Raw genomic sequence first — 26,708 nt, forward strand, 5'->3', positions numbered from 1 at the left:
ATAGTAATTTAGAGTAGTGAACAATTTATAGTAGTAAGAGAATAAATTATCATAGTGAATAATTTACAGTACTTAAGGAATAATTATTGCATATGTAGTAGTTACAGAATAATTCATAGTAGTCACCAATTTATTTATAGTAGTTATTGCATAATTTATAGTACTTAATGAATCCTTTATAGTAGAGTTTGAATAATTCATAGTAGCTACTGAAAAAACATACAGCAGTTAATGATAAAGTAATTACTAAATAGTTTAAAATAGTTACAGAGTGATTTATAGGAGTTGCCTGAATGATTTACAGTAGTTATTGCATAATTTATAAAAGTAACAGAATAATTTACAGCAGTTTACAGCAATTTAAAGTACTTACTGAATCACTGATAGCTAGGGATGTGACAATGCAATAGATTATATTCTACTGAATTGTATTGTAGTATATCATATCAGATCAGATCAAACTCTGTGGTTTGTGAATAGTATGTTAGCTGGTGGCAAGGGTGTTATCTTGGGGCTTAGACATCAGCTTATGGCTGAAGCATTAGACTGGGACATTTTAAAGCACAAGTTTCAAATACTGCACTTTTATAATGTCAACGGTTTGAATCAAGTACGTTGAATTCTAACACCCCTATTTTAGCAGCTACTGAATAATTTGTATTACTAAATAATTCATAGTGGTCAACAAATAATTTATAGTCATTACAAGGATCACTGGGAGAAAATGTCTTCGCTGCAATTATACCAATATTTATAACATTTATTTATGTGCTCATTTTACTGAACTTCTCCAACTATGAACAACTGTAAAAACTCTAAACATGCTTTGTGTGTTGTTTTATTGTTTATGTTCCTGTACTATGCAAATACTTCTTCCAGTCATGTGCATTGCTATTTTTAAAAATAGCAAAATAGTCCAACTCTGGTGAAATTTGAATCATGACTAAACTGAATTATTGTGAGGTCAAATATTTGCGCCCTTACAAGTTTCTGAATAATCTGTCTTCTGATATGATCAAGTCTGGGGATCAAGGGGTGAAATTAATCATTTTGAGCCATTCATATCACAAATGTGAGAGAGAAAAAGTCATTGCCTTTTTTGGCAAATGAAGAAATGATCTAAAAATGGGCAATCGGGTGATGACAACAGCGCTGAGGGGAGGGGAGCAGCTGTGCAGCCAGAGTGAGAGGTCGGAGCTGTTTGGCTGCTGCTGCTCAGTGCAAATAAAGGAAGTATTGAGCTTGACTCATGCTGACCTCAGTCCCATATGCTGCTGACTAGAACACTGCAGCACTGTGGCTATTTTCTGACCACAATCATGGACTGATTTAGGGTTAAAGCTTAGAATGGTCCAAGTCCGCTAAGACACCATAATCCTAATAAGGCCAGAGAACTTTATGACAGATGAGGTTTCATTGAGAATTTCGAGTGAATTCTGCTGGAGGGTCATACAAAGAGCCAATGGCTCCCACAATGCGAACGCAGGGGTGGATGTTGCCAAGAACACTGGTTTCATATTTTATATAGCACAGATATAAGCCAGCACGGCCTGGTTGGGTCCTGAAGCAGCAAAGCTTTCATAACCTCCCAGTAGAAGAACCTAACTTTGATTAAAACTGTGTCCAAGATTGTGGGAAAACAACAGGGCTTGCAAGAGTCTTAAGATAGCCTTCAGACCATTTAGGCCCAAAACACACTGTTCCTACAGCTTCCAACAAACACAAATGAGTCAATGCTGCCAACTGGCTTTAAAAAGTTCAGAAAAGGCCTGAAAAGCCGAATGAACTTGTGCCCATAGGGGCGAAACAAACACACTAGACCTGCATGATATAAATGCAATTCCATTTTGAAATTATAACATTAGTTGTTGCAACTGTGATATACCTTAAAGTACACTCTACGGCCAAAGTATGTGGACGTCTGACCATCATCACTTGAGCTCGATGGACATCCCATTCCAAAGCCATGGGCATTAATAAGGTGTTGCCCCCCCACATTCTGTGGCTAACATCTTCCACTCTTCTGGGAAGGCTTTCCACAAAATTTTGGAGTGTTTTTGTGGGAATTTGAGCCAATTCAGGCAAAAGAGCATTTGTGTTTCAGGCACTGATGTTGGACAAGAAGATCTGGCTCACAATCAACGTTCCAGTTCAATGGAGTAGAGGTCAGGGCTCTGTGTAGGCCACTGGAGTTCCTTCACAGTACATTCACCAAAACGTGTTTATAAATCTTATATTTTGTGCACAGGGACACAGTCATGCTGAAACAGGAAAGGGCTTTCCTCAAACTGTGGTCACAAAGTTGACTAACATGTCGTCATATGCTGTAGCATTAACATTACCCTTCACTGGAAATAAGGGGCCGAGCCCAAACCCTGAAAAACAGCTCCAGGCCATGATCCCTCCTCCACCAAACTTTACTCTTGGCACTGAGGGTGTAGCGCTCTCATGGCGTGTGCCAAACCCAGATTTGCCCATTATACTGCCAGATAGTGAAGCATAATTCATCACTCCAGAGAACACGCTTCCTCTGCTCCAGAGTCCAGTGGCAGAGTGCTTTACACCACTCTGGCCAGTGCTTGGCATTGCACAGCGATCTCAGGCTTGTGCCATGCTTGGCCATGGAAACCCATTAAATGAAGCTCCTGTTCTTGTGCTGATGTTGCTTCCACAGTAAGTTTGGAACTATGCAGTAAGTGATGCAACAGATAGGTGATTTTGTCTACTACTGTGTGGCTGAGCTGTTGTTGCTTTTAGACGCTTCCATTTCTTAATTATAACACTTACAGTTGGCTGGGGCAGATCTAGCAGAGCAGAAATTTCACAAACTGGCTTGCGGCAAAGGTGACAACCTATGACAATGCCAAGTTTAAAGTCACTGAGCTCTTCAGTACGAAACACTCTACTGCCAATATTTGTCCATAGAGACGGCTATTTGTCTATGGCTTGGCTATTTGCTTGATTTCACACACCTTTTATCAATAAACATGGCTGAAACACCTGGATACAATAATTAGGAAGGGTGTCCACATATACCACATATCCACCATACAGTGTATAATCCCACATTTACTTATCATGTGATGTTATCGTGTGGTTACTGGTGTTCTAACACGGCATACTTTCCTTTGCTTCACATTTTGCGACACTACAAGCAATTCTGTGCTATTTTTAGGCTAGATTTGACAGTATCGGATCTAACTCAGTCTCTATTTCTGGTGCCATCTCTGTTTGCATATTGCGGCCTTTAATGATATCAGTACTGCAAAGGCCTATGTTGTGATAATGAAGAACAAGTGCTATATTATGCTACATTTGCGTTTGTAGGATCGGTGTGGCGTGGACTTTAAATGCCATTTGGCTAAGCCGCAGTAAAGTCAGCCTAATCAAGATTCAATCTATACTGCCCTGGAATGGGTCCAACGCTACCGTCCAAGAAAAGGCACAGGAAAACATTCTTTAAAACGCCCTACATAACTGCAGACAGGACAAGCTGAGGAGGAGATCAGCACACTGCACCACCCTCTGCTAAACTATCTGCTGAGATACTATGGCTAAATGCAAAATGACTTCATACTGGATGGTTAACACACTGTTTAGGGAGCCACTGTCTGCTAATGGCTTTCACATCCTTAATGGTTCACTATATGCCAAATAACAATCTGATTTCTCTGGGTTGGGTTCAGGTGAGTAAGGGAGGATTTCTTGGCTGAAGTCAGAATAATAAAGGATACAAATATATAGTCGTCCATGTATCTCTTCTTGAGGTTTGTCCACGATGGCGTCCTCGTTGATTTTGGTGAGAAGCACCATGTCGTCCACGCCACTCTGCTTGACATTGTGGCTCTGCCAGTGGTACCGGTAGTGACCCCGGCTTCCCTGTCAGAGAACACAGACAGAGCATAAAAGTTAACACAACATTAAACAAACAGAGCATTTATCTTCAGCTAAACATTAGTCTGTAATAGCCTGGAAGGTTAATGGCCACAATTCTGCATTTGCATAGTCACACAGTGGTGAACACTGTAGAGTTGCTTTACATATTACCCAAGCGTAAACATCTATATTTTCAATAAAGCGTACAATACGTTTGAAGCAGAAAATGCAACCAATTTCTATGAATGAACTTTGGAGGTGTGGAAAAATATCCCTGCAGATTTCTTTGTAAAATTAAAAGCAAGTCTCCTGAAAAAATGAACGCTGTGAACACTATTTACATTGTACTATAAATATTCATATTATTTATAGCTGTTCAGGCCATGATCTTCTGTTAAATACATGTTTTCCAATTTTTTGTCACACTGAAAAATGAATACATTGTATTTACCAGTCATTTTGGCTGGAAATTAAATAAATGAAGGGTGGTTTCTGACTTTTGCACAGTACTATAAGCTGAAAGACAAAACTGTGTTGATGCAACTTGTGGAAATGACGTACACCTTTAAATCAGGAAAACTCAATGCATTACTGTTTGCAGTGCAGTACTTGGACTGGGTTTATTTTCCAAAAAGTATATGAAAAATAAACCCTGAAACACAGTTCACCATCACACGGCACCTTCAGGGAACTGTTTACAGGTTAAAGCAGCCAAAAAAAAACTTGTTTCCTGTTGGCTCCACTGACTTCTCACTCAAGGTCAATAGAACTGAGTACAAATAGCAGTCTTGTCACTGCACAGCTGCCTTCGCTACATTTCCTTCACGAGGGAACTTAATTATAAGGGATCATATCACTGGAAAATTAAATTTCTATTCAAACTCCAGTCCATACAGTCCATATATGGGAAATATCAGGCAAAAACAGGACATTTTGAATTCCAGCTATTCTGCCTACAGCAGTTTAGCTCTGCTTACTCACGCTGAAGATATAAAGAGTGTTTTAGCCTGGACTGCTTTTTGAATGAGGCACAATGTGGGGCCAATCAGAACAGAGGCCAATCAAAACAGCTTATTTACATGCCAGTCTTAAAGGCATAGGAACAAAAACAGCCCATTTCATTTTAAGGGTTGAACAGAGGTTGGAAAATGATAATGTGCAAATAAATTATGACTATTTTTGGTATATAAAACCACACAAAAATTATAAGTCGATCTCAAGGAAATAATAACAAGAAAAATGTCACATACTGGCCCTTGAAAGCCTAAAGGTCTTGTTTGTAGGTATACACTTCAGTTCCTCATCCTCAGAACTGTTGAACTTACTGATACTGGTAGTTGTTGATTGTGGATACTGAATAATTGACAGTAGATTATTAACAAGTTGTAGTAGATGCTGATAAATCCATAGTTACAAATTCATAAGAGATACTGAATAATTCATCATAGATACTTAATAATTTGCATTCATTTTTGAATAATTTAAAGTAGATACTTAATAATTCATATTAGTTATTGAATAAATCACAACAGATACTGTACAATTCATAGCAAATAATGAATCTGGAGTTTCCAGGGTTAAGCTTTGCCTCTTGATAAAGGGCATTGCTGACCCTGGTCAGAGTGTGAAAACTGTCCACTCAGTGAAGTGACCACATCCAGTTTACAAACGGACACATTTTAACAATGTCTGTGTTCTCTCACCACAGCAGATGTTGAGTTTGTTTTCTCGAAACTGGTGAAAAGTGCAAGGTCAGAAGTCTCGCAAAAACGTTCCCCATGCGCTGCAAATACTTCTTTTGATCTCAGATCTTTTCCAAATCCCTCCTCCTCCCTCTTTTCTCTCTCACTCACTTGCTCACTCGTTAGTGTTTTTTTTTTGCAGAGGACGCATCTCAGTGGGTCATTCATCATGGGCTGTGAGTCAGTATCATCTGGCTACTGTTAGAGGTCAAAACGCACCATGAGCAATTTTTCTCTTTAGAGGTCCGGTGAGACATTCACCCCGGAGAACATGTACAGATGATCAGATTAGTGTCTGAACAGATTGCCAGTCCTCAACAGTCAAGTTCTGGTTCAGGTCGAGCACTGTTTGGGTCTCGTTCTGCCCCAACACTACTGGATAGTTAGTTAGTGTTTACCCACAGCTCCACAGACTGACACGATGAAATTTGGATGTGTCAACAAAAGGCTTTGTGCTTTTGTTGTTTTCGGTCAGTTAAAATGCTGAGCTCTTTGCATTTTCAGTCAGATCTCTTTACATAAAAGTTTGCTTTGGAACATATTTTTACCTGACAGTACTTTGTGTTCAAGTTTATCAGTTCAGCTTGTATTACTACAATAAAGGTGACCAGCTGGTGACTTCTAACTTGGCAGTCTCTGTAAAGCAGGCGTCTCAAACCACCTGGGGGTCACTAACAGGGTGGTCTTTTCCAGTGAGGGCTGGTTAAAAACATGCAGGGAAAAAGTCCCAAATCTTTCCCCTCAATGTGTGAATTTGAACCACATAACGTTCACTCGCTTAACCACTTCTTTGGACTGTGGGAGAAAACCGGAGTACCCAGAGGAAACCCACACAGACACAGGGAGAACATGCAAACTCCACACAGAAAGGACCCTGGTCGCACGGCCAGGGAATCGAACCCAGGCCCTTCTTGCTGTGAGGCGACCATGCCGCCCACTACTATAACTACTAACACTAAAATATTGGGAATTTTAGCAGTAGTAGCAGTAATAAACACACAGTGTTTAAGCACTATTTTAGTGTTCAATTAAATCAAGTAAAATTACATTTAACAGTAGAAATATTGTGGACTCTCTGATATTCCTGGTTGAACGCAAATGAAAAAATTGCAAATGAAGTGCTGGCAGAGCAGTTAATTCTGCATTCCCAGTGGATCCGCTTGATAATTCTATTCATTTCCTAATGCTGTATCTACATCTGTGTCATGAATGAATCCACAAAGACGTTTAAGTAACCATCGGTCTAAATTAGAACAGTAAGAACAGTATGAATGACAGCCAATGTGCAGCGGTCATGCTGCATCAGGTTTTCGTTTAAATGGTTCCTCTTGCACACTGCACTGTAATTTCCCTTTAACATTGTTATCTTCAGCCCAAGCTGATTTTATACACATAATAGTAACATAATAGTGAACTGGTCACAGTGTCTGATGGTTGAAGCAAATCAACCCAGTAGGTGTAAAAATTTAGTCTCAGAAACATGAAAAAATGATTTGTGGGCCTCTGTAAATATGTGATGGACATATGAAGAGCTGGTAGATTCAGACCCCTACTGTAAAAAGTAATTAGGGTCTGGAGGCATTTAAATCTGCAGAAATGATCCATTTAGATGTATGTGTTCATTATATTATAAAACAAACGAGTAATATTTTCAATATTAATGTTAAATATTAATATTTTTGACAGGATTTTTGTTGATACTAAAATATCAATGGAATCTCAATATCACCGATTTTATCGGCTGGCTGATATATCAGCCGGGCCTCATATCTGATTCTGAACCAGAGCTGATCTTCAGTCAAGCGCTGTTTCACTATTTTTTCCTGACATTGTTCCATCGTTACAGTGTCTGCTTTGAAGCTCTGTTTTGTTCGTTCCTCTCCTACACTATATTTCCCCCACCCGGACAGTGTTGTGGGATATGATGTAGAATGGAAGACATTTCAAATCTTCCTTATCCTACATTCCGCAGCCTGGAATACCACGCAGTGGAGAAGGCCGCTCACCGAGGGAGTGCGGTAAGAGCAAGCAGAGGGGACTGAATGTTCCCCTCTCTCCTATATGAGCTTAAATGAACTCTCTGCTCAAACCTAAATGAACTTACTGCGGTCAGACAAAACACCAAGTAAGACCACTGTAAATTACAGGAAAATAGAAGGAGTACAACAGCCGCTGCGCACTTCGCTAGAACACTATTAGTGCAGGACACTACACAAACAGGCTGGCTGCATTTTACCAGCCAAAATAAATACCTCCTTCAATTTACAGACTTCATTTCTGCATGGACGACTAGGAATGTTAATGATCTCTTTTGGGCTACTTTTTTCTTTTTGTTCTTCTGTTTTTTTTTCCCTACAGTAGGCATGTTGTGAATCACTGCTTGATTAATTTTCCAGACGGTAGCCATTATCATGTTTTACAACAGAGAGCAGGAAAAGACACTACTAATTTGTGACCTGGTGTTTTGTAGAGTGACGTCATATCTTGTTGTGAACTGGTGGCAGTGTCATTTTGGAGTGATGTCATATCATGGGACCTCGTTACCACCTGGAGGAGGATGAGGTGTTAATGAAGGGAGCGTGCAGAGCGGAGCTAGGGAATACCAGGCTTGAGGAGAAAGATCGGGTAATAACTCTCTGTATAAGCCCTAGAAAAAAATGTTAAAAGGGGCTTTTTAGCCAGAATGAAAAACATAACCATCTATCGTAAAAAAACCTGCTTACTCGCATCCTACTGTGGTGCTGTAGTCTCTACAGTGAGAGTTCAAAGACTAGGAAAAAACCCTTCTGAAGATGCAACTTGAAAGTTGTAGGAAAACACTACAACTCTATAATCGCTTTAGTGTGGATTTTTGGGGACAGGCTGTTTGTAATTTTGTTTTTTTGAGCGCAGAAGGAACACAAATAGCTAACATTGGTGTTAAGAAGCCAAACAGCTTATTGCAGCCATATAACTGTCTTTAAATCATCATCACAATGGAGAACGGATTAGTTCAACGACAGAAAATACTCATCAAACATGAAGCACAACAAGCTAACAGCTACATTTACATAGCAACCTAGCTATCTAGATTCCTCAGTTTAGCTTGTCTTCTCTGTTTTATTTACAATTTTGTTCACTGAGGTAAGAGTCTGTATTTGTGTTTGTATTTATTCACCTATAGCTCAGTGGATAGGCTAGCATTTAGCATGGGTGACACCACAGGGATTCCCAATGGCTGTGTGATGAATTTGCATAATGCAAGTTGGATAATTAATGATATAGTAGTGACATAACATAGACAAATGAAAACATGAATACAATATAAAGTTGTGAAATCCGTCCAATGAGGTTGGAGGATACTAGAGGCTAGAATACCCTCTTAACCATTCCGACCCACACAAAAAGAGCTGTAGCCATCCTGCAAGACACAATACTATTTCTATAATACTGAATAACACTTGTATAATGATCTATTAAGGATGATGCACAATGATATCAGAATCTGTTTGGGCCATAAGCGTCAAAACTCCCCAACAAAAAAACGTTCTTCAATAAAGCTAATTTGTGCTAATCTGAATCTACAGCTCATGAAGTTCTAACCAATGGGAGAGGTTGCTTTACTGTATCTAGCCCCCATGTGTCAAACACAAGGCCTGCAGGCCAGGTCTGGCCCAAGGCACAATCCTATCTGGCCCACAAAATTATTGTTATTATTTTCAAATAACATTAGCCCGTTTCACAATGTGCGGCACTACAATCCCCAGCATGCACTGCAACATGGTGTGTGCTCCAACTCCCTTTCTCCAACAACGATTTATGGGACAGCGATTACACAGTTCCACTACACCAGTCATATCGCCAAACTCGCTAGCTGCGTTTCAGCAGAAGCCCAACCAATAAAAACATCTAGCTAGCTAAAAAAACATCCAGTTAGGTAAAAAAAATTGCCAAAAGAAAAAAAAAGACAGTGAACACAAGGGATTTCAAGACAGGTAATACCTTTCAATGCCTTTTTACTTCCAATAAGGATAAACTTATCTGCCTCTTTTGTGGAGATGGTGTTGCCACATTAAAAGAATAAAAAAATGAGGCACCATTACGAAACAAAACACTGTGACAAATATGGAGAGCTGGACAGACAGCAGGGGCAACAGAAAGTGGCGGAGATGGAGAAGGACGTTCTCTGGCTCACAGATTTATTAAGATTTATCAATATGGCTCTTTTAGTGATTGAGTGTGACACCCCTGATTTAGCCAGATACCACAGAGAAAAAAAATCCTGGCCATTTTCTGCTGGGAATTGGACACTTTTGTTTCCAAACCAAAACAATAAAATGAGTATTACTAAAATACTTGCAGAGACTGAATACAAGAAGCATGGTGACACACATGGTAACTTATTTTAGCTGGCCACAATTATTTTAGCTGACTGCAATGATCTTCCACAGTTCTCACAATAATACGCTTACGCCACAACAGAGAAAATTTACACTGGGTGTGTCTTCATCCATTTGGTTATGATAAATTAATGTAAATATAAGAAAGCATAAAAACGCATTTGAGACATGTCATGGGTCTTACAAAAACAACAAAAGTTCTAACTTTTGACTAGTGTCATACCACCTTTAGAGGGCAGCAGTGAGCAATGTTTGTTTATTTAAGCTTGATGGGTTTCTGTTGTTAGTTGGGGGCTAACAAGTATCGACAGCTAGTAAGCAATACAGCTAATAACCAAATTTGGCCACTTTAGGTTTGTGCTTTCGCAGCTGCAATCGGTAAACAATTAAATTGTTAATCACGTTTATTGGTATGGAAATCAACAGTCAACTTAAATTTCATGACTGCGACAGGCCTATTACACATCATGTGACCTACTTTTACGCCTTGTGCTACTAGCAGTTCCATTATACATCTTAAAATTTCACGTATTTGGTTACTCTAAGCCACATGTGTCAAGCTTCAGTCCTTGCGGGCCAAAACACTGCAGACTTCAGCATGCTGCCTCATCAAACACACCTGATTCAGCTCATCACCTAATTAGCAAAGCCTTCATGAACTGAATTCAGAGTGTTAGATGAGGGTAAACGCTAATCTTGGCAGCACTTTGCCCCAGAGGGTCCCCAGTTTGACATGCCTGCTCTAAGCCTTATTCAATTCCAAGTAATCAGAACGGGCCATCGTAATGGGCCATCTCTTCTAGTTACCATGACCAAAACACAGTGCTACACGGGGGCCTACGATCTGTGAATGAGATGAAGCTGTACAGGATGTCCTGAGGTAAGTGGTTCTCCAGGTTGGAATATGGCTGGGCTAAAGTGGGTCAGAGTGAGTGTAAGTGAAGGTTTGTAATGTACATCCCCATTGAGAGAGTCTGCAATAACACCATCTCTATGGAAGCAGCACACACTTTCAAGTTGAGTTTGGCTGCCATGGATGGTTGACTCTTTGTGAATGGAGCAAACTTGATATTTATCTATAATGAGCACATTTACTTACATACAGTGAGCTTATAATGTTAATGTAAACATTAACACTTCTCTCACCCTTAAAAAAAAACAAAATTCTTGCCAAGTTTCTTCCTAGACAGACTCTGCTGTAAGCCTTCAAGCTATTTAGCATGAAAAATGTGCGCTTCAGTCTTGGCCTGGAAGATTAACGTTCGTTTTACCCTTTAAAAAATGAGGGCAAATTCTTGCCAAGATTTTTCCTCTCAAGTACTAGAAGGGACCCATTTCCCCAAAATTTAATCCAGCAGCATTTGAAGAATTTCTGCAGCACCAGCCCCAGATCCATACAGTCAGGCAGTTCCCAAATGCAAATTCCATTGCCTTATATGGCGCGTGTGGAGCGGAGTTGGGCCCGGGCACAGGAAATGGCTGCGTCTGATTCAGTATCACAGTCAGGCGGCACTTTTTTCCCTCCCCTTAAAACTTCACTCTGCTTCCCAGACATCTGGTTTTCACACCACCGCCTGTTTTCATAAAGCGGCTCGGAATAGGAACAGTGAGACAGGGGCAGGTCAGTCCCCCTGTCTGTGGTAGCTACTTGGTCTTTTTGTGCTTAAAATGATGTTTCATCATTTACACAATTGTCTCCTTCACCCAAATGTAGCTGATGAGCCAAGACATGTTTGGTGTCTGAAGTTTGCTTGTTTACTTTTGCACTGGAGCTGCGAGGCTAATGTAGCTAACATGTAATGGAAGCTTATAGCCACCAGTTTAGCATCCCATGCCTAAACCATGACACAAGCAACTGGGTTGACTTGGTTAGTAATGCCTAAAGGACTTGCTCATGTGATTTCTGACAGTGTATGATATGGTTATCTATAAATCAAATAAGAGACTGAAAAGACTGATCCAGAAAAAGCAGTCACTCTGCGAGAGGACTGGAGAACAGAGGGGTAAAAGATTCTTCTGCTTGATATGATAGCAAATTTACAAACATGTGAGTGTGGAATAAGCAAACATCAAGATAAGCTACACTTCATTTATACTTACACTTTCATTTTGTGGCTTAAAGACATGTTTGGTGTTAGCTACTGATGCTAACAAATACTAGAAGTCAATAGTCAGCCAAATCTTTTCTGTAAATACATCCTTGAAACTTTTTTCAACCTACTTAAACTACTTTCAGGTCTTCATTAAGGTCGCACAGACTTGCTAATGTGGTTTAGGAAACTGTGTGACTTATTTTGAGAAATAAAAATTAATAAAACTTCACAGTACAGAATACGACCCTACATATGCATGCATGTTATACGGATACTAGACTGCAGTTGGAGTTTTTAAACACCTCAGTGTCACTGCTAGACTGAGAATAGTCCACCAACCAAAAATATCCAGCCAACAGCGTCCTGTGGGCAGCGTCCTGTGACCACTGATGAAGGACTAGAGGATGACCAACACAAACTGTAGATGAGCAGATGAGCTATCGTCTCTAACTTTACATCAACAAGGTGGACTGACAAGGTAGGAGTGTCTAATAGAGTGGACAGTGAGTGGACACGGTGTCTAAAACTCCAGCAGCACTGCTGTGTCTGATCCACTCGTACCAGCACAACACACACTAACACACCACCACCATGTCACTGTTACTGCAGTGCTGAGAATGACCCCCCACCCAAATAGAACCTGCTCTGTGAGGATCCATGGGGGTCCTGACCACTGAAGAACAGGGTAAAAGGGGGCTAACAAAGTATGCAGAGTAACAGATGGACTACAGTCTGTAACTGTAGAACTCTTTTAAACCTAAGTACACTCATAAAACTAAGACACTGATAGTCGACAATTAATCAAATAACAATCAGAACAACTTATAGAACTCACAGAACTTCTTCTCTCCCCTCTATGTTTGAACTGGATAACATGCAGTGCAGAAGGTTGAGGTTTGGCTTACAAACCACTTCAGACCCCAGAGCGTTCTCCGTAGATTAAGAGCAGGAATGGTAAATGAGGTATAGGGTTTAAATTGGGTTTTAAGTCTGGCACAGAACCTTTTTGTTCCATCACAGGGGTCAGGATGGATGGATGTTCTGCTATACTCTGAAATTAGACTTTAATAAATCTATAAATCACTGATATAGAGAATGATTGCACATTTCTAACAGTGAGTACATGGAAAATCCTTTTTTTTTATACTGTGTTAAACAAATCTGCTTGAGCATAATAATAATTCATGTAGCCACAGTAATACTGTAAAGGAGTTGACCTAATTTCTTTCATGCCCTCAAAACTTGAGAGAGGCTAAGTGGATTAGAGGGGGACTTGTTTTGGACTTCGGACAGATGATCACGCACTTGCAAAAGACTGTAATCGTCCCAAGATTCCTAATGCTTAAATTGCAACTGCCAACAATCGGCTTAGAACTCCAGCATCACTGGCTGGGACCCCTGGATTGGGGGGGTGCAGGGGTATGCCTGTTAGCCTTTAACCCCAGGGTCCCTGGGTGACCACCAGGTCAGACCTGTTAAGGCTCTGTTACAATAAGGTTTAAAAGGAATAGTTTTGTTCAGGCAAAAGGTTGTAGGCACCAATTAGCATGATGATATTTGGTGCCTACAACCTTTTCACTCCTTTCCAAGTCATTTTAGTCCCAAGCACGAGCTCAATGCCATGCCACAAACAAAATGATCAGAGAACAACACATAACAGTTAGATTTGAGGATTTTATCAACCTTTTTTCCTGCAGATGAGCAAATTATGGGTCCTTCAACTGGCACTACCAAACATGTTAACAGTTCCTGCAAGTTCAGAAATGACCACACCACCAGTGCTGCTGATCTGTGCTATCAACCATGGCATATTCATCACCTCCATTCTATAAGCTCAACAGACCACAGGGTCTTAAGTGATCTTGGAAAATGACTGACAAAAATAGCTCCAGACTGGCCCAGAGTCCTGATGGCACGGTCTCCGTCTGAGTGGCATCACTGAATCAGTGGGATAATGACTCGGCTTTCAGCACCCTACCAGGGGAGAAGGTGCCAGTGCATGGCAGCAGTGGAAAAAACCTCACCACACTTGGATGAAGTGTTTCACTGCCACAGAAAGTTACAAAGGAGAGAGAAGAAGAATAGGTTCCTACACTGGAACCAGAAGCAAACTGACTCTGCAGTGCTTCCAGTCTGTAAAAATGAATGCAGTTTGTCTGCAATGACAAAACAACCAAGGCTTGCTAGGAGTATCTTAAAAGTATCAGAGCATTAAGACAGACCAGTATGAAAACTGTCACCGATACTGATTTTAAGGAGCCAAGAATTGTGACAGAATTGTGAATAAGGCCTGATATGATTTTATATGGTCAACACCAACAGATGTAGTTAAACAGTACCTTACTGACTCGTATGACTGTCCACTGTGACTTGTCAAACATCCCAACTGACAAATTCAAATCAAATAAACAGCAGAAACTCACAAAGTAATATAAAGATTGTAGTGTTGGGGGTGTGGCATGATGCAAGGTGCATAAAGATATTATGTTCATTTGCACTGCTGATTGGTTCTTAATTAGCTCTTTTCACTGATACTAAATCCATATAGCCTTCATTTCAACGAAATTTCTGCATAATTAAATTATTAAGATATAAACATCATTATTTAGAGTGGTTTGGTGTGAAATGCTCCATTCCAAAGAAACACACAGAGGCAGAATTGTTCATAGTAATGGGAACCAGACGTCTGAAGTCTTCAATGCCTCTAGAGGTCTTTCACAGAAATGAAATGGTTTCATGTTCGCTGTCTGATGCCTGAGATATAATTAAAACCCACTAATGCAGAAGTCCATGCAGGACAAAAAAGTACCCAGAAAAGTACCCCTAGTTCCTATTACCACCAACATAAAGAAAGAAAAGTAAGTAAATTTCTCTTCAATGCACCATTTCAAAACAAACCGCTCTGAATGACTTTGTTTATGTCCCAGCAATTTGAATTATAAGGAATTTAGAAAAAAATTGGTGGAATTCCCCTTTAAGATAGTATCATCCTCACTCTTAGTGAAAGTGTTCAAAGTGAGATGTCCTCTGCGATTTTTACTGTGAGTTTTGTGCGACAACATCCTTAGAAAAAGACACAAGATCTGGAGAGGTTAGTCACAACACACACACACACACACACACACACACACACACACACACACACACACACACACATTTTCTAAGCCTCTTATCCTTCTGGGTCGCGGGGGGAGCTTTAGCCTATGCCAGCAGTCAATTGTGGATTATACACATTGTACTACTTGCTCACTTGAAGACTGTATTATGGGTCTAGTGCACTGCAGAGCAGAGTTACAGGGGAGGGGTCTAAATCTTAAATTACATAATCTAGCTCTAATTAAGCTTGGTGATTATGTATGAGGTAAGGCCGCACTGAATGGTGGTCAGATTACTGGTGTATAAGTCTCAGAAGAGTTGAAAGAGCCTGCAGGCTAAGGGTGGAGGCACTGGAGGTACCTCTAGCGTCTCCGGAGACAATGTCAGCGGGGAACATAATGTAAGCCGAGATGGGAGTAGCTCAGAAACGTCTGGCTACTGCTCGGAAAACTCAGTGCCAACGATTCTAAATTCAGCCCAGCCATTATTATTTCTGTCCTGTGGAAAAGCACGTAACACATCGAGTCGTATGGAGAAGTGAATCTAACGATCAGCTCAGACAACACGATGACCAAGAGTCAACACTATTTCAGCATCATAGGTCAGAGTCTTTTTTGGGAAACTGGACGTAGATGAATCAGTTCATCTATATCCATCACTTCCTATGTCACACAGCGGTCCCTGTCTGTCCAGCCTAATGTTTCAAATCCTCTTCTATTTCTTCTGTTGTTGACGAATGGTCACCTGGTGTAACTGGACCTGTGTCTGTATCCTCGCTGTCGGAGGAATAGATTCCAACTGAAAGTACTTCCACAGAATTCTCTAAAGGGTTTGCAGCATCATTAGCAAAATTCACCGCAAACTTTTCCATAGCTGTGCAGTTATATGTCTTGTAGAGCATCCGCTGCAACCAGAATCTAAAATCAAAGCTTTTGGGGTCTGATAACTACTGCTGTCCTTGTGCAAGTGGTAACCACAGAATTGAAGGTTACTGCTACACGCAGTGCCAACGTGCCCTTCGTAAAGACTGAGATTTTTTCATCCCTGGATGTGATTTGGTACGATTCTGGGTGGTCCAGGATTCACTTCCAGAGCTGGGAGAAGCAAAAGCACATCTGCGACTATGGAGGTTTGTTTTTCCAGAATACATTACCACATCTTATCATGTTTTATTTAAGCAAATTGAAATTTAAAGCCATTTTCTTGTGAAAATGGCCACAGCCAGATCTAGTCTCACTGAAAAAAGTGATACACTGGCTTTAAGTGTACATCATTTCCACATCAATGAAACATATTACATCACCGCCAGAAGTAAGCAAACTGAACGACAAAGTTGTGATGATGTAATACATTTTGCTTACAATGGAAATAATGTACACATTCAAATCAAGTCAATTTAGTGCATTGCTTTTTTCCAGTTTAGTTGGTTTTACTACAAATTGTGACACTGATAAGCCTAAAAGCCATTCTGATGAATGAATGAAATGAACCTTTTAGCCAACGGTGTCTGAACACATCGGAATTAGACCTCCGCATTTAACCCATCCGTGCAGTGAAACACCACACACACACTAGGGGGCAGTGAGCACACTTGCCCTGGAGCGGTGGGCAGCCCTATCCATGGCGCCCGGGGAGCAGTTGGGGGTTAGGTGCCTTGCTCAAGGGCACTTCAGGCACGTACTGTCAGCTGAGGGGATCGAACCGGCGACCTTCCGGTCACAAGGCTGGTTCCCTAACCTCCAGCCCACGACTGCCCCCATAACATGACTTGGTGACTATATAACTTTTTCTCACTTTTTCTGTAAGCTGTTAAAGCAGGGGTGTCAAACTCAACCACTAAAAGGGCCATATTAAAAAAATCTCAACAAATCCGTGGGGCAGATGTGTTTTTATTTTATTTTTACTTTTTGCCATGACCCAAACAGGCCATTGTTTATTCAACACATGCCAAACCTGCAACAGCAAAACAGGCAGTAAATACTTATTCAAAAATAATTCTAAATAAAAATAAATTGTTTCACATAGTTTTTATAAACGGCTTGTTACTGTAACTGGCTCACAGATTGTTGTTGGGGGAAAGGGGTCGGAACACACACTGTATTGCAGTGCATGCTGGGGACTGTAGTGCACCTCAAGGTGAAATGGGCTACTAATAATAAAAAATTCAAATAATTTCTCAGGCCAAATAGGACTTTGTCACGGGCCTGACTTGGCCCGCGGGCCTTATGTTTGACACATGGGTGTTGAAGTTTCAAAACATACCATTCACGCAATCTGTAGAGTCTTTACATGGAAACTAAGCTGCAAAAACAGCCTGTTCTGAATGCTTTGTTTCTGCGATGTTATGACAACCTATGCATTTACATATATTTTCCTACTTTAACTTTAGCCCCGCCTATTTACATTGAAGTTATTAGAGTGTTTCAGCCTGGACTGCTTTATGAATGAGGCGCAGCCAATCAGAACAGATGTTAATAACATATCAGTCTTCAAGGCACATTAACAAAAGCCTGGGAAAAAGAGAGGTTGGGAAAATCATGGTCATGTAAAAATGGATTATGAATTATTTTTGGTACATAAAACCACACAAATGTCACAAATGGACTTCAGGGATAAAAAATAAAATACAAGAATGTGGGTCTTTTAGAGATGAAGACATTAACAGAGCATGTTTATTGTATCGCTAAGGACTGCAATAACAACCAAAAAGTGACTGGATCAAATAGACTATGTTGTCTTTAGATTCAAGCATAGGCACCACTTTACTTCTGAAATCTCTGCTACGCTATTAGAAATAAAGGTTCTGTGCAGGTACATTTTTCATACATTAAGGTACAAACAATGTAAATGTTCCCTCAAAGGTACAACAGTGGTTTTAAGGTCCAGTTGGGGACCATAAATAAGCTTTTCCAGGTGAAAAGTTCATATTTGTACCTTTTCAGAACCGAATGTTCTAAAACAAAGCAATAAAATAAAAGCCTGGAGATGAGACGGGGTGTGTGGAGTCAGTACGACTTAGAAAATATAATTTCAATGGATTATGGTTCAGTTATGTTCCCTGACTAAAGGTACTGAGATGTACCCTTGAGGGTACCACCCCAGTGACAGGAGGGGAACTGCCCCAGTGACGGTTTCATACCTTTTTTTTCTGAGAGCGTATGGGTAGACAGTTGGGTATGTTTCAATGAAGACAGCAAATCACTGATACACTGTGGGCACTTGTTTTGAAAAGTACGCTGAACGGCTGCTTAGTCCATTCCAATCCAGCACAAGTCACAGCCTGTGGTCTCCGCAAATTGTCCCCTTGTACGTGAAAACAGGACCTCCCAGATCAAAGGCGATCAGGACAGAAAAGTGAACTAGCGCTGGAAAACACATCAGTGACTGAGCGAGTGTGTGTAGAGCAGTGTTAAAGGTATTTACACACAGACCAAATATAATGGTCTGCTTCAACAGAAAGCTGAATGGAGGGAACAGGTCCTGCAGCGTGGGCCAGATTCACTGGTAAGTAGCTCAGTGGAGCCAGAGGGGCAGATGGGTTTTCTCCAGAAACACTTAGAGACCCTTTCAGCACGGGCGTTTTTATAGCCTCTGCTGATAATTTGACAGATATCGCAGACACAGACAGCCGAAAGGAAGAAAAAGGCTTAGAGAGAGGCCGGGAGAAATCAGTCATCCCAAACACCAGGACACGGGAGGACCATGACAAAACATGGCTGGAAAAACTACGTAAAAGAAGCGGCCAGACTGAACATGAATAAAATGTAACTGGCGGAAAAGTCAATTAAACTGAATGGGAAAGGATGCATTACGGTTAATTCTAGTTTGCACTGATTTCCCGTCGAATTTGCGAAAGCTTGGAAGAGTAGTTAGAAAACAAGAGGGTGGGCTGTGCTTTCTTCTTTCTGAAAAAACTGGAAGAAAGGCTTCTTAGTCACAATTGCAAAAACTTTAGCTGTTCACCGAACTACACTTTCAAAAATAAACGTATGAAACTGGCACTGGGGCGGTACCCCTCTTGTCACTGGGGTGGTACCCTCAAGGGTACATCTCAGTACCTTTAGTCAGGGAACATAACTGTACCATAATCCATTAAAATGACATTTTTTAAGTGGCATTGACTCCACACACCCCGTCTTACTTAAAGTCCACAACTGGACCTTAAAACCACTGTCGTACCTTCGAAGGCATATTTACATTGTTTGTACTTGAATGAAAAACACGCTTCCTCCAAAATCACATCACATCAGGAGCAACCATTGTCAGCGGACTTTTGGCCCACCCCATTGAAGGAAACAAAAGGTAAAAGTCCAGCATGACCATGATCTGACTATCAATTGACCAACAAAATCTGTGTTGATTACTTTGTATCAGCAATACCTCTAATAAGATGTTTCATGTTTAGAAACATGTCTCTAAATATTTTGCTTCATACAGAAATGACAATATGACAATATTTCATTGTTATCAGGTTTAATTACTTTCACATGTACGGTATCGTATCTTATTTGGCAGACATACTTATCCAGAGTGACTTTCTCTGGATATTAGCTTAGCATTAGGATCAGCTTAGCAAGCAAGCTACGGACCCAATCAGGTTACGGGGTAGGCGAACGTAGCATTAGGAGTCTTGCCCAGGGATCCTTTTTGGTATTGTGAACTTGGTGTTCTTTCCCGAACTTCAGCACACTGCAAGGACGACAACGGTGTTATCCACTGACCTATTCTAACAATATGCTTTTATGAGGATATCATTTCATTACGAAGACCTCAAAATTAGTTGAGTATAATTTTTAATGCAGCAGAATATTTAAAACATAAAATAGATCTATTATGGTTGGGCGGTGCCCACTTGTTTCATACAAACCATATCAAAATGTTACTCAGTTTACCGCAAGTATAAGTGACATAAAAGCATTCAAGCCATCTAACAACTGCCAAATGTTAAACAGTGCTGCTAACTAGGAGAGAGGTGCTGGTTAGCATTAGCTTAGCTAGCATGATAACAGTTCTGCTCACCACAGAACATGTTGGATACTGACTAAAGCAGACTAAAGTGAAGTCGAACAGCTTGTGTTAAAGGGACATAAAGGCGAAATGAATCCTGTTCCATGGTGTTTAAATCTGTAACCTGATCGGCTTAACTTAACCTTAGCTTAGCAAACAGGCTACAAACCCAAATAGTGCCACACACCACAGTACAGGTTTGATTCTGACTGACTGCTGCTCTGCTGAAATAAGTGCAGATGATAAAAACTCAATGTTTGGCGGAGCAAAAGTTGAGTGACTGGTGTTGCAGTGACAGAAAGCATACTTTCTAAATAAAATTATATAGGCCTAAAATTGTCAGTTGTGGCATTTTTAGCTCCTTAAAATTGGTATCAGTGATTTGTCAGTCACATCCTACTACACAGCTGTAAGAGTGAACGTGGACTCTTTTTTCAAAAAAGAAAAACACTGCAGGCCACAGCCAAGACAGTAAACAAACTGACATGGTATATGACGTGATAAGCTATGGAATAACAACTACATCCCATGCCATGCACAACTAAGCCACATCTAAAGGAATGAGCACTTGCTTTGGGAACTGGTTTGCTTCACGGAAAACAGCAAGCATGTGACCTACGAGATGCCTGCTGTACTACAAGCCTTCATCTACACTGCATTAATAACTGTTGCCTCATAAAACCGCCCTGTCTAAACAAATTTTCCACAGATTCATAGAGATACAAAACGACGGCGGGGCCTTTTTACTAGCCCACATGAGAGGCTCCTAACGAGGCTGTTAATCAAAGGCAGGCATGTGTGGGGACTTGATTAAACTAAACAGAGCGTCTTGCCTCCCTTCAGCTGTCTGCTTGTGGCCTGGTTTTCTGAAGGGTTTTCAGAAGAGTCCTCCCTGACTCTGACTCTGGGCCCAACGCCCTCCACCAACACCAGCCTAACAATGGGCAGTACGTGTCTGAAAACAGAAACACCCTGTAGGTTAAAACAGGAATGGAAGGGCCAGTCGAACTGGTCGGCCAGGGCGGTGCTGACTGGTGGAAAGTGCTGTTGATGTTTGGTCAGCTTTTAAGGCTGAAACGAACCTAACCTTAGATGTAGTGTATTAAATTCACCAAACTATTATTCATAAATTCTACCACTAATTCTGGTTTTATATTGCCCTGTCACAGTGGTCCATGTGTGAAACAAAAGAAAAGTAAACATCTCTTCTTTAATGACAATAAAAACCATGTTGTAGTAAAGCTTTTGTTTTCTGGCAGAAGTTAGACTTTAGATCTGTATGAGATTCTGGATTAGGGAGGTAAAAAATACATTCAAATGGGAGCGACTACTGCAACTATGGAGGTAACTCAAGTAGGAATTTAGTCATAATGCATTATGTAAATACCATTAGATGGCTATGATAGGTGACAAATCTTTCAAGCGTATGAATATGTTAGCATGTGCTGGTTTAATAAGACTACCCATCAAATTGTACGTGAAGAGTCTATCGAAACATCTTGTCAGCGATCCCTCCAGAGACTCTGCTGATCTTCCATTTAACCCATTTAAATCTGCTGCCATCTAATGGTATTTACATAATGCATTATGGCCAAATTCCTACTTGAATTACCCCCATAGTTACAGTAGTCACTCCTGTTTGAAAGTATTTCTACCTCCATAATTCAGCATCTCATACAGATTTATAGTCTAACTTCTGCCGGAGTTACAGCACATGCTTGAAATTTGGAGATTTCTGTGAGCTACCGTGTTTCCTATCACTGTATTAAAGAGGCAAAAGGTTTCCTTTATTACTGGATGCACTGTAAAAGGCATCAGATGTATGATTTATATTCCTATTCATGCATTTGCTTGTACAAAAAGGTAGTTTGTAACAGAAACTAAATAAAATTCCACACATTTTCAGTTTTGTTTGATGATGTTCTTTACATATCAACTAATGCAACAACTGCACTGGGCAATCACGTTATTAATGGAAATGAATGGATTGAATAGCAGGAAGAACGTCGTCCATGAAAGGTTTTGCTTACTCACTCAGCCTGGCAGAGATGGACAGAGATGGAACTGCCTTATCAGCAAGCTGCTTTCCAAAGCCAACTTTCACTGCATTTTTGCATTCCAGCTATGTGTTACAAAGATCGTTTTCATGATTAAGGGTGTTTTGACATCATGTTTAACATGCAAGCTAGTTTGCTCACTGGTACTCAGTTGGGCAGCTAAGAGTTGATCCTTCCACAACTCACACATCGATAGTCCAGCTGTATTTTTCTTTAGATAACACGAAAACCAAAGTGTAAAATTTGTAATGAAAAATTTGTTTACAATCAAACAGCATTGCCAGTGCTAAAACATCTACCTAGGAGCACCCTGTTAGTCAGCTGAATGAATTTAGCTGGCTGTAGCCCCTTCAGACTATAGTTAATATTTTACTTGTTATTTTTGCCAGATATATGTTCTATATGTTTGCTTTTTATGTCTATATATTTTGGTTTTTGGAAGACCACTGTGTGGAATCTACTCTTGGAATCAACTCCTTTGCTTCCTTCCATTCGGATTCAGAAATAAGGTTCCTAAATTTCTGAAATCGGACAGCCCCACTAAACAGACTTTGGTGGGTTGGAGCTATAGTAACCACTGATGACAAATCTGCCCTAATTTGAATTGGTCTAAAAAACCCTTGACATCAGTGTCTTCCACTGTAGTCGCACCCAACTCAAACTCAACCGAGGAAACCCAGAAGTGCTAGTGATTGTCCTTTTCTGACAGTTACTGATAAATTCATGTGGGAACGTACAGCTTGTAAACAGATTTACAAAATAAGTTGACAGCCTTTTCAAGTAAACAACATATCAAGTTTTTTTCCATACTGGGCGTTGTTCATGACGTACACTTGATGACTAATCACTGCAGCCCCATCAGCTTTGCTTTATCTCTGATAGCTGCTGAGCTGGGGGGTTTGGAAGAGTAAGCTGATCTGAGATCAGAGTAACTATGTCCTGCGCTGTACTGTAAGCGAGACTGGGTGGAATGTTGCGGAGGTCGGGGCTGACTGGGGTGACTCTCTGTGGCCGGGGCTGCCTGTGTGTGTGTGTGTGTGCGAGTTGCTGATGATGGCAGAGAAAAGTAAACAGGGTTGTACTCAGGAATGCTGCCGGTTAAAGGCTGTTACTCACAGCCAACGGGAAATGGGCGCTGGTGAGCAGAGAGGTGCCCCGGAACGCCCCTCTGAGTTATGAGTAATGCCCCTCTGAGAACTCCCTTCAACAGAGCTCCACTCAGAGTGCCTGTTTACACTGATTATACCAGTACCTCCCAGACCCAGACCTGCAGCTCCCCTGCACTGCAGTTTAGTACCAATACTGATTAAGGGCTTCATGAGATGAATCAGGTGTTCTGAAACAGGGCATACACTAAGTAAAATCTCAGCATTTAAACAATAATGATCATCAAATGCATTTGGGGTATTTTTAACAAAATGATTATGCTGTTCTGTTTAATCTGTTATTAGTAACAAGAGCATTAACTTTAAACAATTACTACTGCAGCACACTAAGTGGCGATGTGCGCTTTTTACTAACTAGATGAGAAGGCAGAAGTCTAGCCGTTCACTCACAACAGCCCAGACCAATGGGGCAGTTACCTATCAAGCTATTTTCTTTAGAAAATGCATGTAGTAATATCAGCAGTTTCAATATTGAATATTAAGGGAAAATATATTGTGATAAGATATTTGGTCATATCGTCCAGCCCTATTGTACAGTACAGGGCCCGAGCTGGGAAATGACCTGAACTGTTCTGACATGACTATATCTTGGCCACACAAAGCTGCAAAATATTTTGTTAAAGTGACTGTACAGATTACTGTACATGATTTGCAGTTTATACTTAGAAAAAAACAAAATAAGACAAATCTTACATATTAAAATCTACTGCCTTGCTCATTTCAGTAGCACCTGAACAATGCATTCCGGGGTCAGATGGCCACTTAATCACAAGTGGGCAGGTTTCGGTTTATGCAGGCTGAGACTGAGCACAAACATTTACATTTCACTGAATGTGCTGTCACTGCAACTTTATATTTACGAACAGACACATACTAGACTGAAAACACTGATTTCAGAGAAGAGAAACTACTTCATAAGGACTCCAGGAACTGGAAAACATGGGAAAGGAAGAGATGAGAATGTAAGATGAGGTCTTTTTGCCATGTGGGTTCAAACTTTCCCCTATCAGATTCTGACTCATGACCTTAATCTTGATTATGTGTCATCAGTGAACTTTGACCTCTATGATTAATCACATGTTGAATCTCTCTGCTCCTAAAATCGCTAATTGGTAGGAAAAATCTTGAAAATGATTTAAGCTCGTTGTTCAGGAACTGACTCATATAGACCCCTGAGTGTTCAGCCTTAAGATGGCCAATGTAATAAATTATCACATTTTTCTGTTTATTTTTCATGATAAATTTCATTCAACGCACAATAATGTAGCTGCATACAGTGTTTAAAAACCCCAGCAATGCCACTGTGCCCAAAACACTTGTACCTACAGTAGAGCTGGGCGTTATGGCAAACATATAAATGCCACGATATTTCAAGAACTTTTCATAATACACAATATGTCATGATGTTTATTTTTTCAGCCATGATCTGAGACTGAGAAAAAAGAACCTACATTTTAAAAAATACTGTGAACACAATGATTTTTTATTCAATATTTGGCACTGAATCCAGTTAAACAGAACTAATTTTGCTCTCTTTATAATGAAACAGACAGTTGGTCAGAGTTCTACAAGCACTGACAACATCCACGATATGTTCAGAAAAGCATATTGTATTGTGACATCATTTATCATGATGACGATGTATATTGTCACATTGCCCAGCCCTAACCTACAGCTGGATGCAATATTTTGGTTGGTCAGTTGGCCGCCCCTGGTTAAATTACATGTTCATTTTATAAGTTAACACATCATCTACTGAGACCACACTTCTGCACATTTTTAATTTTAGTGCACAATAATTTTAACATATTGGGGTACAAATAAAACCTAAGCATGTGCTTCAGTTATAGCACATTTTATACTATGTGATTTATTTTTTCCACTATGTTAAACTCAGCAAATAAGATAAGATATAAGTGACCCTTATTATTTCCACAACAGGGAAATTTCACCTCCGCATTTTGACCTATCTGTGCAACGAAACACCATATACAAACTAGTGAACACACACTAGGGGGCGATGAGCACACTGCCCAGAGCGGTGGGCAGCCCTATCCACGGCGCCTGGGGAGCAGTTGAGGGTTAGGTGCCTTGCTCAGTGGCACTTCAGGCACACACTGTCGGTTCAGGGGATTGAACCGATGACCTTCCGGTCACAAGGTTGGTTCCCTAAACTCCCAGCCCATGACTTCTAAACTTCAGCCCATGACATAAATAAATGGACACTATACACTGACATTTACAGAAAAACACCATATTTCAAGTGTACTGCCTGTAGAAGACGTGTTAGTTTATCTTCACTTAGAAAACAGACATGTAATTTGTCCAGAGGTATCAAAACTAGCATACAACTGTATCTAACATGCATTTACCACGTTGGAGAACAGTCCACCAACCATATAATATCTGGAGGACCCTTGGTGGTCTATTGATGGCTAGAGTAGAGAAGTACTTATAAACTGTAAAGCTACAGACCAGCTACAATTAGTAACCATAAACCTATAAGGCATTTACATTGTAGGAATGTAACAATACAACATATTGCATTGTATTGAACTGGAGCATATAGTAACATATTATTATATCATAATTAGCATGTTAGTTTGTAGCTAGTGCATCAGCTTCGGGTTAACTTGTCAGATTGTGACTTTTGTAGTACACTGGGACACTAGAAAGCATGTTTGTTTCAAATATAGTACTTATATAATGTTGAATGCTCTAATAAACTAAAAATGAAAACATTAAGATATCAATGACAGCAAATGTGCAGCCATTTCTTATTTTTGCTGTATCGAAAAATGTATCGGCACCACTGTATTGTACTGAATCGAATACAATCTGTTTCAGATAAAATGGCCAATGAGTATAAGGTAGATATATTAGGGATGCACCGATATGGGAATTGGGCCGATGCTGATATTTGATACTTTCTCTGTACATATCTATAGATGTTGATACATAAACATTTATAAAATGTAGAAAATGGGACGAAATCCTCTTGGATTAGCATTACAAAAAAACAACATTTACTTTTAGAGCGTAATAAATGCAGTAAAACGATTAAAAGGCAGACAAACGTAGTACAGTAGAACACCGTCATCATGTTCTGCTCATCTGCTTGGTTTAGTTTCATCATCAAACAACTGCTGTTGTCAATATACAGATTTTTCTAGTAAATATCTGCTGATACCAGTATAATTCTGACTTCATCCTTTCCCTAAGATATAAGCGGAATAATGACCATACTGGTCAGTCCTAAATTAGCCCTAATTTTTTCAAACAGCCTTGTGAT

General features: G+C 40.2%; 1 protein-coding gene across 1 annotated transcript in view; it reads right to left on the reverse strand.

The window, feature by feature from the left end:
* The window catches only part of myo1ea (myosin IEa), a 102,285-nt gene that overhangs the window by 64,848 nt on the left and 10,729 nt on the right, over positions 1–26,708 (reverse strand). The window contains 2 exon segments of the mRNA XM_036584401.1: positions 3,735–3,770; positions 3,772–3,879. Of these exon segments, the coding sequence (XP_036440294.1) occupies positions 3,735–3,770; positions 3,772–3,879 (144 nt within the window).

The sequence above is a fragment of the Colossoma macropomum genome, unplaced genomic scaffold (genome assembly GCF_904425465.1).
Source record: "Colossoma macropomum unplaced genomic scaffold, Colossoma_macropomum, whole genome shotgun sequence".
Taxonomy (NCBI): Eukaryota; Metazoa; Chordata; class Actinopteri; order Characiformes; family Serrasalmidae; genus Colossoma; species Colossoma macropomum.